Source organism: Hyla sarda, chromosome 2, assembly GCF_029499605.1.
Source record: "Hyla sarda isolate aHylSar1 chromosome 2, aHylSar1.hap1, whole genome shotgun sequence".
In the NCBI taxonomy this organism is placed as follows: Eukaryota; Metazoa; Chordata; class Amphibia; order Anura; family Hylidae; genus Hyla; species Hyla sarda.
The window spans coordinates 335805824-335821380 of NC_079190.1; the positions used below are offsets into that span (position 1 = coordinate 335805824).

Sequence of the window (15557 nt, forward strand, 5' to 3'; positions counted from 1 at the left end):
AATGTGGGGGAACTATACTTGCAACCTAATGTGGGGGAACTACAACCTAATGTGGGGGACTATACTGCCAACCTAATGTGGGGGAACTATACTGCCAACCTAATGTGGGGGAACTATACAAAAAATGTAAAATCGTACTATTCTGATCCTTATAACTGTTTTTTTTTTCTGTATATGGGGATGTATGAGGGTCATTTTTTGTGCTGTGATTTGTAGTTTTTATTGGTACTATTTTTTGTTTTGATGAGACTTTTCAATTGCTTTTTAGATATTTTTATGGTATTTGAAGTGACCAAAAACGTGCAAATCTGGTTAGTTCACTATTACGATTTTGGGGCCCCTCTTTTCATTTTGCCTAGGGCCATGCTAAGCCTAAAACCGGCCCTGACTGGGGGAGTCAGATGTCATTTTGGAAGTGGATGACCGAGTGAACCAATCAATCATGGCTGCTGGGTTGCTGGTCGAGACACGACTGCTAGCTGACATCGGGAGCTCAGACCTCTCACTGCGAATCCTCTGCCACACGCCCCTGCTGTGACCCCTGCCTGTGCCTGATGAATTTAGGCCTCTGCTATTCCTCTGTGCACGTCCTGGCACTTCTCTGCCTGACATACTTATACACAAGCTGAGTGCGTATATGTTACACTTATGAGAGAAGGACAATGCGCTCCACTACACTTAAAGGGGTATTCCAGGCAAAACCTTTTTTTATATATATCAACTGGCTCCGGAAAGTTAAACAGATTCGTAAATTACTTCTATTAAAAAATCTTAATCCTTCCAATAGTTATTAGCTTCTGAAGTTTTCTGTCTAACTGCTCAATGATGATGTCACGTCCCGGGAGCTGTGCATGATGGGAGAATATCCCCATAGGAACTGCACAGCTCCCGGGACGTGAGTCATCAGAGAGCAGTTAGACAGAAAACAACAACTCAACTTCAGAAGCTAATAACTATTGGAAGGATTAAGATTTTCTAATAGAAGTAATTTACAAATCTGTTTAACTTTCCGGAGCCAGTAGATATATAAAAAAAGTTTTGGCCTGGAATAAAACTGTATTAGACTACAGAAACAAGTGTGTAGCTTTGTCTGGCCTTTCACAGTATCTAGGCCCCAATTTGTTTTTCAAGAAAAAAAATGTACACCACGTAGGTGTACCTACACTTTACACTTATGAGGGCTGGACAGTACGCTCAGCTTAAAACTGTAGAAGGCTACAGAAACAAGGGTGTAGCTTTGGCTGGCCTTTCACAGTAACTAGGCTCAAATTAGGTTTTCAGGAGAAAAAAAAAAATACACCACGTAGGTGTACGTAAAGTTTACACTTATGAGAGCTGGAAAATACTCTCTCTCTCTCTCTCTCTCTCTCTCTCCTTTTATGCAGTGATTTTGGCTTGGGGTGAATCGCTGATGTGAAGCTGTTTCTCAGTGCAACGCACACAATGCTCTATCTCTCCCTGCAATGAAACGCTCTCTCTAAAATAAAACGCTAATGTGACTGGCCCCAAGATGGCTGCCGATTATATAGGGCTGTGATTTGATCTTTATACGCCTCTTTTGTGTACTCCCATTAGGTAGTTAGGTCCTTTCACATTTTTTTCCCACGTTACATAGGTTCACCAAGTAGGTAGATGCCATCTGTATGTAGTTATTCCCTGTAGATAGCTGCTTCCTGTAAGTAGTAGTGGCCTCCTAAAACAAGGGGTAACTCCCTGTAGGTAGGTACCCCTGGTCATAGTTGTCCCCTTTATAAATTTGCAGTTCCCTGTATATGGTTACAGGCCCCGCATATATTAGTAGCAGCCCCCCATTAGGCAGTAGAAGCAGCAGCCACCTAAAGATGGTAGTAGTAGTAACTCCTTTTAAGTAGTAATAGCAGTCCACTTTAATAACCGCCTTTAGATAGTAATAGCAGTCCACTTTAGTAACCCCCTTTAGGTGGTAATAGCACCTCTCTTTAGGTGATAAGGGCAGAACCCTTAAGGTGGCTTTAGTGGAGGCTCCCACTGTAAGAAAAACAAATAAAAAAATACTTACAATGCTCCCCCGTAGCGTGTCCTCTCTTCTCCTCTCCTCTGTGCCTTACTCACCTAATGGGAGAGCCGCCTCTGGATGGATGTCACTATTTTTGTTTACATGGCCCTCCTTAGTAACACATTCTACTATAGAAAGTCTACTATGACATTCACTTCTTCATTTTTTATGGCCTAACTAACATATGCCAGCCAGATGCAGGCCAAAAAGACACTCTTTGACGAATAGATCCCTATGAAGACACTTAGCATACTGCTTTCCTGCTTTATACAATAAATATAGAAGAAAAATTTGACGTGAAACCCAGCAATGACTAAGAATGCAGAAAGACTTCCAGCTCAACATTCATAACATTCTCCAATTTTAATAAACATCTACTAAAAGCATATGCCTGGTAGGGAATGCGTTTTTACTAAATGTTTAATAAAGTTTTAGAATGTTACCAATCTTGGAGCTGGAAGTCTTCTGTAGTAATGTTCTACATATATGTGTTTAACCCCTTAAGGACCAGGCCATTTTACACCTTAGGACCAGAGCGTTTTTTGCACATCTGACCCCCGTCACTTTAAGCATTAATAACTCTAAGATGCTTTTACCGAATGTTCTGATTCTGAGATTGTTTTTTCGTGACATATTCTACTTTATTTTGGTGGTAAATTTTCTGCGTTATTTGCATCCTTTTTTTGTGAAAAATTCCAAAATTTCATGAAAATTTTGAAAATTTTGCATTTTTCTAACTTTGAAGCTCTCTGCTTGTAAGGAAAATGGATATTCCAAATACATTTTATATTGATTCACAAATATAATATGTCCACTTTATGTTGGCATTATAAAATGGACATATTTTTACTTTTTGAAAAAATTAGAGGGCTTCAAAGTAGAGCAGCAATTTTCAAAAATTTCATGAAAATTGCAAAATCTGAAGGGACAGATGTTACAGAACTACAACTCCCAGCATACCTGGGCAGTCTAGGCATGCTGAGAGTTGTAGTTTGGCAACATCTGGAGGGCTACAGTTTGGGCACCACTGTAACAGTAGTCCCCAAACTGTGACCCTCCAGATGTTGCAAAACTACAACTCCCAGAATGCCCAGACAGCCTTTGGCTGTCTGGGCATGCTGGGAGTTGCAGTTCGGCCTTCCTAGTGGTTGCCACAGTAAAAATCACTTTACTTTCAGTTTCATTTCTCCCCCCCACCGTCGATTCCCTACCTGAGCCGGGATCTCCGGTGAATATCTGCGATGATTGCCAGGCCCCACGAATCTTCTCCTCCAGGTACCGGCCTCCATGTTCTCCCCCCGTTCTGCCTGACATTCAGAGGTGGGAAGAACGGGGGGTTTCCATGGCAACCCACCTTCCTGCTCTGCCATTGGTCAGAATCAGTTCTGACCAATGGCAGGGGATGGGAGGAGATCGCAGCATTGCGACCTCACTCCTACCCTGCAGGATGCTGGGGCCTGTCACTCACAGGTCCGAGCATCCCTATTTTCCGGGTGATCGGGTCACCAGAGACCTGATCAGCCCGGAATAGGAGAAAATCGCATGTCTGAATTGACATGCGATTTTCTGCGATCGCCGACATGCGGGGGTCCCGGGACCCCCCTCGGCAATTGCACGGCATGCCTGCTGAAAGATTTCAGCAGACATGCCGTTCCGATCTCTGTCCGGCGCGCGGCAGAGACCGGAAATACAACAGGACGTTCTCTAACGTCATTGGGCATTAAAGCCCAGGTAGCGGGGACGTTCCAGAACGTCCTATGTCCTATATAGGTTAATAAAATGATTTCAACAGACAACCAGACCTTTTTCACATATTAGTGACTTCATCTCAGAAGATCTTGTAGTAAAGAGCTCAATCTGGTAAACTCTGAATTGTTCACACATTATTTGTTCTTGTTCAGTAGATCTGGGACACAGGTGGACAGGAACGATTCCGCTCTTTGGTATCCTCCTTCTATAAGGGCTCTGATGGTTGCTTTCTGGTCTTCGATGTCACAGACAAGGAATCTTTTTTAAGCCTTGAGACCTGGAGGGCAGACTTTATGGATAAAATACAGTCACCGGTTACTAATTTCCCGATAATCATTCTAGGAAACAAGATTGACTTGGAGGATCGACAGGTAAGCATATGCTGTAAAATATAATGTTTACGGCAAAGTAAGCAATAGCTGTTGTGTTTAATCTTATTTGTATAGGGTACAGGGGACATTGAGTACAGAAAACGTGTTTCAGGCCCCAGTGAGGCCGTTTCTATTGGTCATGTTCCTATTTGATGGCCTCATGCTCCTATTGGTAAGAATTAAGGTGACTAGTGCATCTTCCAGATGCAAATGTAAAGTGATTCTGAGGTAAAGCAGATGCTTCACTTACTGTCTATGCTAACTCATAAAGGGAATCTGCAATCAGTATCACCAGCACAAACCTGTTAGTACAGACTTGTAGTGCAGGTGACACTGATGCAAATAATACTTCCCATTTGTGGTGTCCCGGTTCCGTATTACATACTGTACCTAGTGTAGAGGTTCCCAAAGTCAGAGTAACTAAGTTCAGGTAGGGTTCCTCAGGTGGGACAGCCCCTAGTCGCCTCTTCTCAAGTCTAATTCTCTAATGTTAATACGTGTATATATTTAATAATAGTATATATTTTATAATAATGTATAGTACTTACCTTGTTTAGCGTCGCAGGACCTTCGGTCATGTGACCATGTTAGATATCCTCTATGGTATGTTGGGGGACCTTTGGAGGTCCTTGGGTCACGTGTTACCCACAAGTCTTTGTAATGGTGATTTACATTAGTATGGACCAATTAGCACTAGTCCAGCCCCTGCCCATATAAGGTATCTGAAGCCAATTATCGCTCTCTTGGGTTGCTGCTCTCGTGGATGCCGGACTAGCAGGACGGATCTATGCAACTTTCAAAGACACGCTAGGCCTGAAAACCTACCGGCCTCAGCTGAACCAAAACCGTGAGTTCTAATCTAAACCCCGCTAAAGCTAGCGTGACTATTGGACCGCAACTAAATCCAGTGGAACAGCGCGCAATACTAAAAGACTCTAAATGCTAAAGTCCCAAGCTTTGTCAATCTCCAAAGTAAACAGTTGTATGCCTAGAGACTGTTCTGTTATTGAAGCTTGCAGAAAACCTTCAGTAAAAGTTAATCCTGTTTCAGAAAACTCTCCGGTTGTGGACAATCTATTAATATCTACCTCCCTATCTCTCTTGGGAAGGGTGGCGGAAGGACAAGCATTACTGAGGAGCCCTCACCCTGGCGTCACGAATAGCAAGGGTTAACAAACACCCTTTAATCACCGCACAGCTACACTCTCCATACCCTACATCCCCCAGGCTACCACACCATTCTTTGCTCCATTATCCTAATGAAAGAGCTTGGTGCACACAGAGTGTGCCCACCCCTGGGTGCATGGTGATTTCTGGCCAGCATCTTTATAGTAAGACCTCCTTCCCAGTGTTGAGCCTCTTCTGCTGCAGAATGGAGCTCCACTCCATGCCTGTGGCCGCAGCTATTGTGCATGCAGAGGGGGGGGAGGGTCTGAATGTAGAGTAGCGCTCAGCATAGGGGTGATGAATTACTATGAAGATGTCGGCCGGATGTCACAGTGCACCCGATGCTTTGACACGCAGGGCTCCTAGCTCCTTTATTAGCATATACCAAAGAATAGGGACAGGGCTGGTGCAAGGATTTTTGCCACCCTAGGCGAAAGCTTTGACACGCCCCACCTGACACACTGTAACAAACCTTCTCCTCATGGGGCGGATGTATGGAGGCGCGCTCGATGTCAGGATGATGGACAGACCTGACCTGCCTATCTGGCCCTGGAGGTGGCACTGTGCTCCTCCAGCAGGCTGAAGAATGCAGATTATTATGGTAGCGTGGGGGATGGGGTTGCAATGGTGGTGCTGGCTGGGCGGGTGCTTGGGGGCTTTAGATGCTGGCTGGCTACTAACTTTCATACAGCAGACAGAGCGACGCCCCCATCAAGAGGGCGATCTAGGTGGCTGCCTATTTTGCCTATAGGCAGAACTGGCCCTGAATGGGGATTAATGGAGAACAGAGGCATGGAGCAATAAACGGCAAGTATAATATTTATCAGTGTCCCCCGCACTACAAGCCTGTACCAACAGGTTAGTGCCAGTAATACTAATGATAGATTTCCTTTAAAGCCTCAAACATGACAAATACATGTGCATGTATGGTATCCCATAATCCCCTCACATACTCCACTCGCCTCAGCATCACATTCTCCTCTAATGTTATTAGGAGACTATGACACTGTAAGTTGGCATGTGTTCTTTTTTAGATTAAAGTCACAGGGAGGCAATGATCGGACCCATAGCAGTTTATGGACCCAATATTATGGATCCATGAAAGAGATATCTTTAGAACAGCTGTAGGCATGAGGTCTTATAAAAATATATTTCTGATCTGGGCATGATCTTTTGTAATTTATATTGAGGAATAACGTTCAGATGTTTTCTGAATCATGCTTAATATGCTGCCAAAGAACACTGTCCGCTGGAATGAGTCAAAAATGAACTTTAAAAGCACTCAAAGCAATTGAATTGGGTGTGTTGCTATTTTTCTACATGCTAGATCTCATCTGTTTGAGAAGAAAAAATGGGAACATTTTGATACAACTTACAAAAGCATTTTATGAGATACTGAAGAGCCTATTTATCAGGGAATATTCTAGAATTTCTTCTGAAACGTATGTTGTAGCGGTGTGGCTTGGCCCATGTTAGCAATATAGCTTTTATAGCCATAAACTGTTTTGCTTCTATGCTAACCTTGTGCTTAGTAATGTCATTAGTGTGATAAATTTATGTTCACTTACATCATAGTTATTTTATTTCACATGAGAGGTTGGGTTTGCATGTAGTATTGTGATCAGTATTTGGTCTGTACTGTAGTTATTAGTGATGAGCGGCATGTGCCATATTCGAATTTGCGATATTTCGCGAATATGAGGACGATTATTCGTCCCATATTCGTGAAATCCGAATATTCGTTATATTCGTGATGTTTTTTTGAATTGCGAAATTTCGCTATTGCGAATGCGAAATTAATAGTGAAATTTCGCTCGTCTGCGCATGAGCGCTATAACATCATGCGAGGGATGTTGCTAGGGACGTTGCTAGGGACGGTGACCCCGCATATCGCGGCGGGGCTTGCATCATAGTGAAGCTGGGACCCACCACTAATAGCACGCAGCATTGATCGCGGTGCCGCGCACTTTTAACCCTTTAGCCGTGCACTCAAAGCTGAGCCACGCGGCTATAAGTGAAAGTAAAAAGTGCCTGTTAGCTCAGGGAGCTGTTCGGGATCTCCGCGGTGAAATCGCAGCATCCCGAACAGCTTTACTACAGGAGGAAGGTCTCTTACCTTCCTTCCTGCAGTCTGATCGCCGATTGAATGCTTCAAGCCTGAGATCCAGGCTTGAGCAATCAATCGCCGAAAACCCTGATCAATGCATCCCTATGGAGATGCATTGAACACTGATAAAGATCAGTAAATGCAATGTTATAGCCCCCTATGGGGGCTATTATATTGCAAAAAAAAAGTGTAAAAAAATCATTAACCCTTTGAATTATCCCTTCCCCTAATAAAAGTTTGAATCACCCGGCATTTCCAATAATAATTTAAAAAAAACAGTGTAAATAAAAACAAAAATAAACATATGTGGTATTGCCGTGTGTGGAAATATCTGAATTAAAAATATATACTGCTAATTAAACCACACGGTCAATGGCGTACGCGCAAAAAATTCCAAAGTCCAAAGTAGCGTATTTTTGGTAACTTTTTATATCATGAAAAGATGAATAAAAAGTGATCAAAAAGTCCGATCAAAACAAAAATCATGCCAATAAAAACTTCAGATCACGGCGCAAAAAATAAGTCCTCATGCCGCCCTGTAAGTGGAAAAATAAAAAAGTAATAGGGGTCAGAAGATTACATTTTTAAACGTATAAATTTTCCTGCATGTAGTTATGATTTTTTCCAGAAGTACGACAAAATCAAACCTATACACGTAGGGTATCATTTTAACCGTATGGACCTAGAGAATAAAGATAAGGTGTCATTTTTACCAAAAAATTTACTACGTAGAAACGGAAGCCCCCAAAAGTTATAAAATGGCTGTATTTTTTTCAATTTTGTCGCACAATGATTTTTTTTCCTGTTTCGCCATAGATTTTTGGGCAAAATTACTGCTATCATTACAAAGTAGAATTGGTGCCACAAAAAATAAGCCATAATACAGATTTTTAGGTGCAAAATTTAAAGAGTTATGATTTTTTAAAGGTAAGGAGGAAAAAACGAAAGAGCAAAAACCGAAAAACGCTCGGTCCTTAACCCCTTAAGGACACATGACGTTCTCATACGTCTCCATGTCCGAGTCCTTAAGGACACATGACGTATGAGAACGTCATGTGTTTTGCCGGCCCCCCGCAACCATCTGGAGCGGAGCCGGCGCCCGATGCCTGCTGAAATCGATCAGCAGGCATCGGGGCATATAGCCCAGGGGGGTCATGATGACCCCCCATGTCGGCGATCGTGGCGCATCGCTCGTCAATTCAGACGAGCGATGCGCTGCGATTCCGTTCCCCGCCGCTCGCCGTGCGGGGATCGGAGCCGGATGTCTGCTGATTTCTATCAGCAGACATCCCGGCAGTGTGTCGGAGGAGGTCCGGAGGACCTCCTATATCGGCGATCGCTGCAGGACGCCGGTAACTACTAACCGGCGTTCTGCAGCGGTTCCAGGTCATCAGGGTCACGTGTGACCCTGTGACCTGGATATAGATGGTGACTGGTGGTGTAGTATACACCACCAATCACCATCCATGCTGTACTGGGGGCTGGCATTGTGGCCACCCCCTCAGTACAGTTGTGATTGGGTGGCCAAAGTGGCCACACCAATCACATAGTAATGGGAGGGGATCTGGTGGGCTAGGAGCATGTTGCTCCGTTCTGCCCACCATTCCACAGAGATCTGGTGTGCAGGACGGAGCCCCATGCTGCCCACCATCCCCTCAGTAAAAAAAAAGTGCCCCTTGCCCCCTTTCTGTGGCCCCTTGGCATAGAAATCCCAGGGATAGCTTTAGATTAGGTAGGGACAGGTTAGGGTTAAAAAAAAAAATAGTTTTTAATCTATTTTTTTTTCGGCGTACCTCAGTGGGTGTCCGTGGGTCCGTAGCACCTTTAGCTGCGTGACCCCGGACCTGCTGGGTCGCTGCGGTCTGCCGTCAGCCTTTTTTTTTGGCGCAGATCTTTTTATTTTTATTTTTTTCACTAAGCGTGTGTGCGGACCCTCTTAGTTATAAAAGAGCGGTCCGCCACCGTTTGTTAAAGCCCACCCGCCGCTGATTTTTTTTGTGGTGCCGGCGCTTTTTTTCGGGTTTTCTAGCGTGTTTTTGCACCCATAGGCGGTCCGTGCCACCAGTAGCAGGCGTGTACTGTGTGGCCGGACCGTACCTGTGTGTGCGGCGTGCCTCACCGCTGTCAGTGATTTATCACTGATCAGCTTTTTTTTTGTGGTAAAGGCACCTTTTTCGGTTAACGCGGATTTTTTTTTGCACCCATAGGCGGTCCGTGCCACCAGTAGCAGGCGTGTACTGTGTGGACGGACCGTACCTGTGTGTGCAGCCTGTCCCACCGCTGTCGGTGATTTATCACTGATCAGCGTTTTTTTTTTTTTGGTTCAGGCGGGTGCATTTTTTTCGGGGTAAAGCGTTTTTTTATTTAATTTTTCGGGTTTTTTGTGTGGGGGTCTGTGAACAAGCCACCAGCCACTGTCCTGGGCTGAGTGGCTGGACCCCCCACTGACTTCTGCGCCCCCTGCCGCCACAAGCGCTAATCAGTGCGCACACCACTGATTAGATAAACGCTTATTTTTTTGGTGCAGGGTTTTTTTTTGCGCTAGAAGTCCTCCTTTTTTTAAAAAGTCCCCTTTTTATTTTATATTTTTTTCTGTTAGGGCGGGTTAGTTTAGTTAGGTTAGGCTAGGGCGGGTAAGGGCGGGTTAGGGAGGTAGTATCGCACCACACCACACGCAGCACACACACCAATAAAGTTTTCCCCCCCACACACACACATACCCGTATCCCCATTAGAGTAGGGAAATGGCCCGCAGAGTGTTTTCGGCGGAGGAGGCATATGACCTAATTGCCTCCGACTCTGAAAGCATCTCAGAGGACGATGAAGACCCCACCTTCCTTATTTCATCGTCCTCCTCATCATCTAGTTCAGATGATGAGCCACCAAGGCGGCGAACTCGCCGCCATGCGGTGCCGCAAACCTCCTCTGTCCTTGAGCCTGTGCCCCATGCTAGTATGAGTCCCCCTGGCGCTCATACTAGTGAAGCCCCCCTGCCAAGGTCACTGGTACCTCGTACCGGAGAACTTGACTGGGCTGAGCCAGCGGACCACGAGCCCATGATTCCTGAGTTTGTTGGCGACTCAGGAATCAAAATTAACATCGCCGGGTTCACTGAAAAGGACTTTTTCGGTCATTTTTTCAGTGACGACTTTGTTAATTTGATGGTTACACAGACGAATCTGTACGCCCAACAGTTCGTCGCCGCTAACCCGGGCTCACTTTTAGCTAGACCCGGCGGCTGGACTCCAGTCGATGCAGCCGAAATGAGGACCTTTTGGGGCCTTGCGCTGCATATGGGTATAGTTAAAAAACCCTGTGTCAGGCAATATTGGAGTGGGGACGTCTTTTACCAGACACCCCTCTACAGTATGGCCATGACACGTTCCCGGTTCAAGGCCATTCGGAGATGTTTGCATTATGCTGATAATGCGGCATGTCCCCCCGAACTGATCCCGTGTATGACCGCCTGTATAAAATCAGGCCGGTCATCAATCACTTCGGGGCCAGATTTTGGGAGGCCTATGTCCCGGGGCGGGAGGTCTCTATTGATGAGTCGCTCATCAGCTTCAAGGGGAGACTCAGCTTCCGGCAATACATCCCGACCAAGCGAGCGCTGTATGGCGTGAAGATGTATAAACTTTGCGAGAGTACCACCGGGTACACTTGCAAGTTTATGGTGTATGAGGGACGAGATTCCCGCATTGAACCCCCAGATTGTTCCCCCACTCTGGGTGTTAGCGGGAAAATCGTTTGGGGCCTTTTGCACCCATTGCTAGATAAAGGTTACCACCTTTACGTGGATAACTTTTATACTAGTATCCCTCTCTTTTCATCCCTCGCCGCCAGATCCACGGTCGCTTGTGGGACAGTCCGGAAAAATCAAAGAGGCCTTCCGCCCCATCATTCCCTACATGCTCCTATCCCCCGGGGTGAGTCCCGTGCCTTTTCCCATGAGAACCTGTTGTTGGTCCGGTATAAGGACAAGAGGGATGTCCTTATGCTCACCACAATTCATGGGAATGGCAGCACCCCTGTCCCTGTGCGAGGTACCGCGGGACCGGTCCTCAAGCCCGATTGTATTCTGGACTACAATCGGTATATGGGGGGAGTTGATCTTTCTGATCAAGTCCTCAAGCCATATAATGCCATGCGGAAAACACGCGTATGGTATAAAAAGGTTGCGGTCTACATGGTACAGGTTGCCATGTACAACTCTTTTATACTGTACCAGAACGCTGGCAACACAGGGACATACCTGGAGTTCCAAGAGGTAGTTCTAAAGGCCCTCATCTATGGTGATCGCCAAAGAGCGGGTCAGAGCACCTCTGGAACTTTAGGTCCCCGGATCGTCCCCGGCCAACACTTTCCAGGTGTGATCCCCAACACTGGAAGGTCGGGACGAACCCAGAAAAGATGCAGAGTGTGTCACAGGAAGGGGAGACGGAGGGACACCACCACTCAGTGTGACACTTGCCCCGATCATCCGGGCCTCTGCATAGGTTGCTTCAGGGAGTATCACACTTCCATGGAGTACTAAATTTTCCATCCTTTGCCCTAAATTTCATTCCCCAGAATTCGGCTCCAATGTACCAGTCCAGGGTACATTATCTTCCAAATTTTATACCAAAATACCCTACCCCCAAAAAATCAAACCCAAAACCTCTTTCCCAATGCCCCTCATAATATCTTTGTCCCCCAAAAATGGGTCATGGGACACAGAGTCAACAGCATTGGAGGTTTGCAGTTGCCTCAAATGCGCAACGCTCTCTGTCTCCACCTGAGCGGGTTGCGCATTTGAGGTAACAGAATAGGGACGGCCCCACACATCCCCTTCCCAGAATGATGATTCAGAGTATAGGGTTTGGGGCGGGCATCATTTTTACTTTTGGCTGTACTCTGGGTCATCATTCTGGGAAAATAATTGGCATATCAGTTCTAAAATTGCAATTTTTCCCCCCCCCCATAGTACTCTTCATCCATTCCTGGAAAATAAATGAAGGGAACACCCGTCTGTTCCAAATCTCCACTTCACCCTATACACCTTCCCTAGGGGGTGTACTGTTTGTAATAGGCTCACATGTGGGTGTTCCTTTCTTGTATTTTCCTCTGAATGTATGTAACTGTTAGGTCCGTAACAAACATCCGCCTCAAATGCGAAGAGTTCTCGCTGAGCTCTGTCGTATTTCCAGGCGACAATTCGGAGTCACATGTTAGTTGTTCCCAGAAAAATGAAGCAGAGTATAGGTTGAAAATTGCAATTTTCAAAAGCTACCCTTCATCCATTCCTGGAAAATAAATTTAGGAAACACATGTGCATTAAAAATGTCCTCTTTACCCCTATACCCAATCCTCAGGGTGGGTACTTTCTGTAATGGTGCCACATGTGGGTGTTTCATTTTTGTATTTTCCTCGGAATGTATGTAACCGTCAGCTACTGATATGCCAAAGGTCACAAATACAAAGTGACCTCTATGACTTCTGAGCCTTGTTGTGCGCCCGTCCAGCACGTTACCCCATATGTGGATGTATTTTTATAGTCAGGGGGAAAAGCCCTCCAAAATGTGTAACCCAATTCCTCATATTACCCCTTGTGAAAATGTTAACAATTGGGTAACCCCAGCATTTTACTGTAAAAAAATCTAATTTTTCAATTTATGGCCCACTTTTCAAAAAACCTGTGAGGTGTAAGTACTCACTGTAATACTGTTACGTTCCCCAAGGGGTCTAGTTTCCAAAATGTATGCCATGTTTTTTTTTTTTTTACTGTCCTGGCACCATAGGGGCTTCCGAAATGCGGCATGTCCCCAGAGCAAAATTTGTAACTCCTCTTCTGAGACCTGTAGTGTGCCAGCAGAGCACTTTTCACCCCCATATGGGGCGTTTTCTGAATCGGGAGAAATTGGGCTTCAAATTTTGGGAGGTATTTTCTGCTTTAACCCTTTGTAAAAATGTAAAATTTTTGGGAAACCAAGCTTTTTTGGTAAAATTTATTCTTTTTTTTTTGCATATGCCAAAGTCGTGAAACCCCTGTGGGGTATTAAGGTTCACTTTACCCCTTGTTACGTTCCCCAAGGGGTCTAGTTTCCAAAATGGTAAGCCATGTGGTTTTTTTTTGCTGTCCTGGCACCATAGGGGCTTCCTAAAAGAGGCATGCCCCCAGAGCAAAATTTGCTTCAAAAAAGCCAAATGTGACTCCTTCTCTTCTGGGACCTGTAGTGCGCCAACAGAGCACTTTTCACCCCCATATGGGGTGTTTTCTGAATCGGGAGAAATTGGGCTTCAAATTTTGGGGGGTATTTTCTGCTTTAACCCTTTGTAAAAATGTTAAATTTTTGGGAAACCAAGCATTTTTGGTAAAATTTATTCTTTTTTTTTTTGCATATGCCAAAGTCGTGAAACCCCTGTGGGGTATTAAGGTTCACTTTACCCCTTGTTATGTTCCCCAAGGGGTCTAGTTTCCAAAATGGTATGCCATGGTTTTTTTTTTTTTTTTTTTGCTGTCCTGGCACCATAGGGGCTTCCTAAATGAGGCATGCCCCCAGAGCAAAATTTGCTTCAAAAAAGCCAAATGTGACTCCTTCTCTTCTGGGACCTGTAGTGCGCCAGCAGAGCACTTTTCACCCCCATATGGGGTGTTTTCTGAATCGGGAGAAATTGGGCTTCAAATTTTGGGGGGTATTTTCTGCTTTAACCCTTTGTAAAAATGTAAAATTTTTGGGAAACCAAGCATTTTTGGTAAAATTTATTCTTTTTTTTTTGCATATGCCAAAGTCGTGAAACCCCTGTGGGGTATTAAGGTTCACTTTACCCCTTGTTACGTTCCCCAAGGGGTCTAGTTTCCAAAATGGTATGCCATGTGTTTTTTTTTTTTTTTGCTGTCCTGGCACCATAGGGGCTTCCTAAAGGAGGCATGCCCCCAGAGCAAAATTTGCTTCAAAAAAGCCAAATGTGACTCCTTCTCTTCTGGGACCTGTAGTGCGCCAGCAGAGCACTTTTCACCAAGATATGGGGTGTTTTCTGAATCGGGAGAAATTGGGCTTCAAATTTTGGTGGGAATTTTCTGCTTTAACCCTTTGTAAAAATGTAAAATTTTTGGGAAACCAAGCATTTTTGGTAAAATTTATTCTTTTTTTTTTTGCATATGCCAAAGTCGTGAAACCCCTGTGGGGTATTAAGGTTCACTTTACCCCTTGTTACGTTCCCCAAGGGGTCTAGTTTCCAAAATGGTAAGCCATGTGTTTTTTTTTTGCTGTCCTGGCACCATAGGGGCTTCCTAAAAGAGGCATGCCCCCAGAGCAAAATTTGCTTCAAAAAAGCCAAATGTGACTCCTTCTCTTCTGGGACCTGTAGTGCGCCAACAGAGCACTTTTCACCCCCATATGGGGTGTTTTCTGAATTGGGAGAAATTGGGCTTCAAATTTTGGGGGGTATTTTCTGCTTTAACCCTTTGTAAAAATGTTAAATTTTTGGGAAACCAAGCATTTTTGGTAAAATTTATTCTTTTTTTTTTGCATATGCCAAAGTCGTGAAACCCCTGTGGGGTATTAAGGTTCACTTTACCCCTTGTTACGTTCCCCAAGGGGTCTAGTTTCCAAAATGGTATGCCATGTGTTTTTTTTTTGCTGTCCTGGCACCATAGGGGCTTCCTAAATGAGGCATGCCCCCAGAGCAAAATTTGCTTCAAAAAAGCCAAATGTGACTCCTTCTCTTCTGGGACCTGTAGTGCGCCAGCAGAGCACTTTTCACCCCCATATGGGGTGTTTTCTGAATCGGGAGAAATTGGGCTTCAAATTTTGGGGGGTATTTTCGGATTTAACCCTTTGTAAAAATGTCAAATTTTTGGGAAACCAAGCATTTTAGATATTTTTTTTTTTTTTTTTACATTTGCAAAAGTTGTGAAACCCCTGTGGGGTATTAAGGCTCACTTAATTCCTTGTTACGTTCCTCAAGGGGTCTAGTTTCCAAAATGGTATGGCATGTGGGCGGTTTTAGCTGTTCTGGCACCATAGGGGCTTCCTAAATGCAACATGCCCCCCAAAAACCATTTCAGAAAAATATACTCTCCAAAATCCCTGTCACGATTCGGCTGGCAGGTGGTGGATCCTCTGTGCCAGAGAGGGATTGGCGT

General features: G+C 44.8%; 1 protein-coding gene across 2 annotated transcripts in view; it reads left to right on the forward strand.

Moving 5' to 3' along the window:
- The window catches only part of RAB7B (RAB7B, member RAS oncogene family), a 78535-nt gene that overhangs the window by 13446 nt on the left and 49532 nt on the right, over positions 1-15557 (forward strand). For both annotated transcript variants that reach the window (XM_056558021.1, XM_056558022.1), the window contains exon 4: positions 3940-4155. In XM_056558021.1, coding sequence (XP_056413996.1) covers positions 3940-4155 — 216 coding nt within the window. The remainder of the gene's footprint in view (positions 1-3939; positions 4156-15557) is intronic.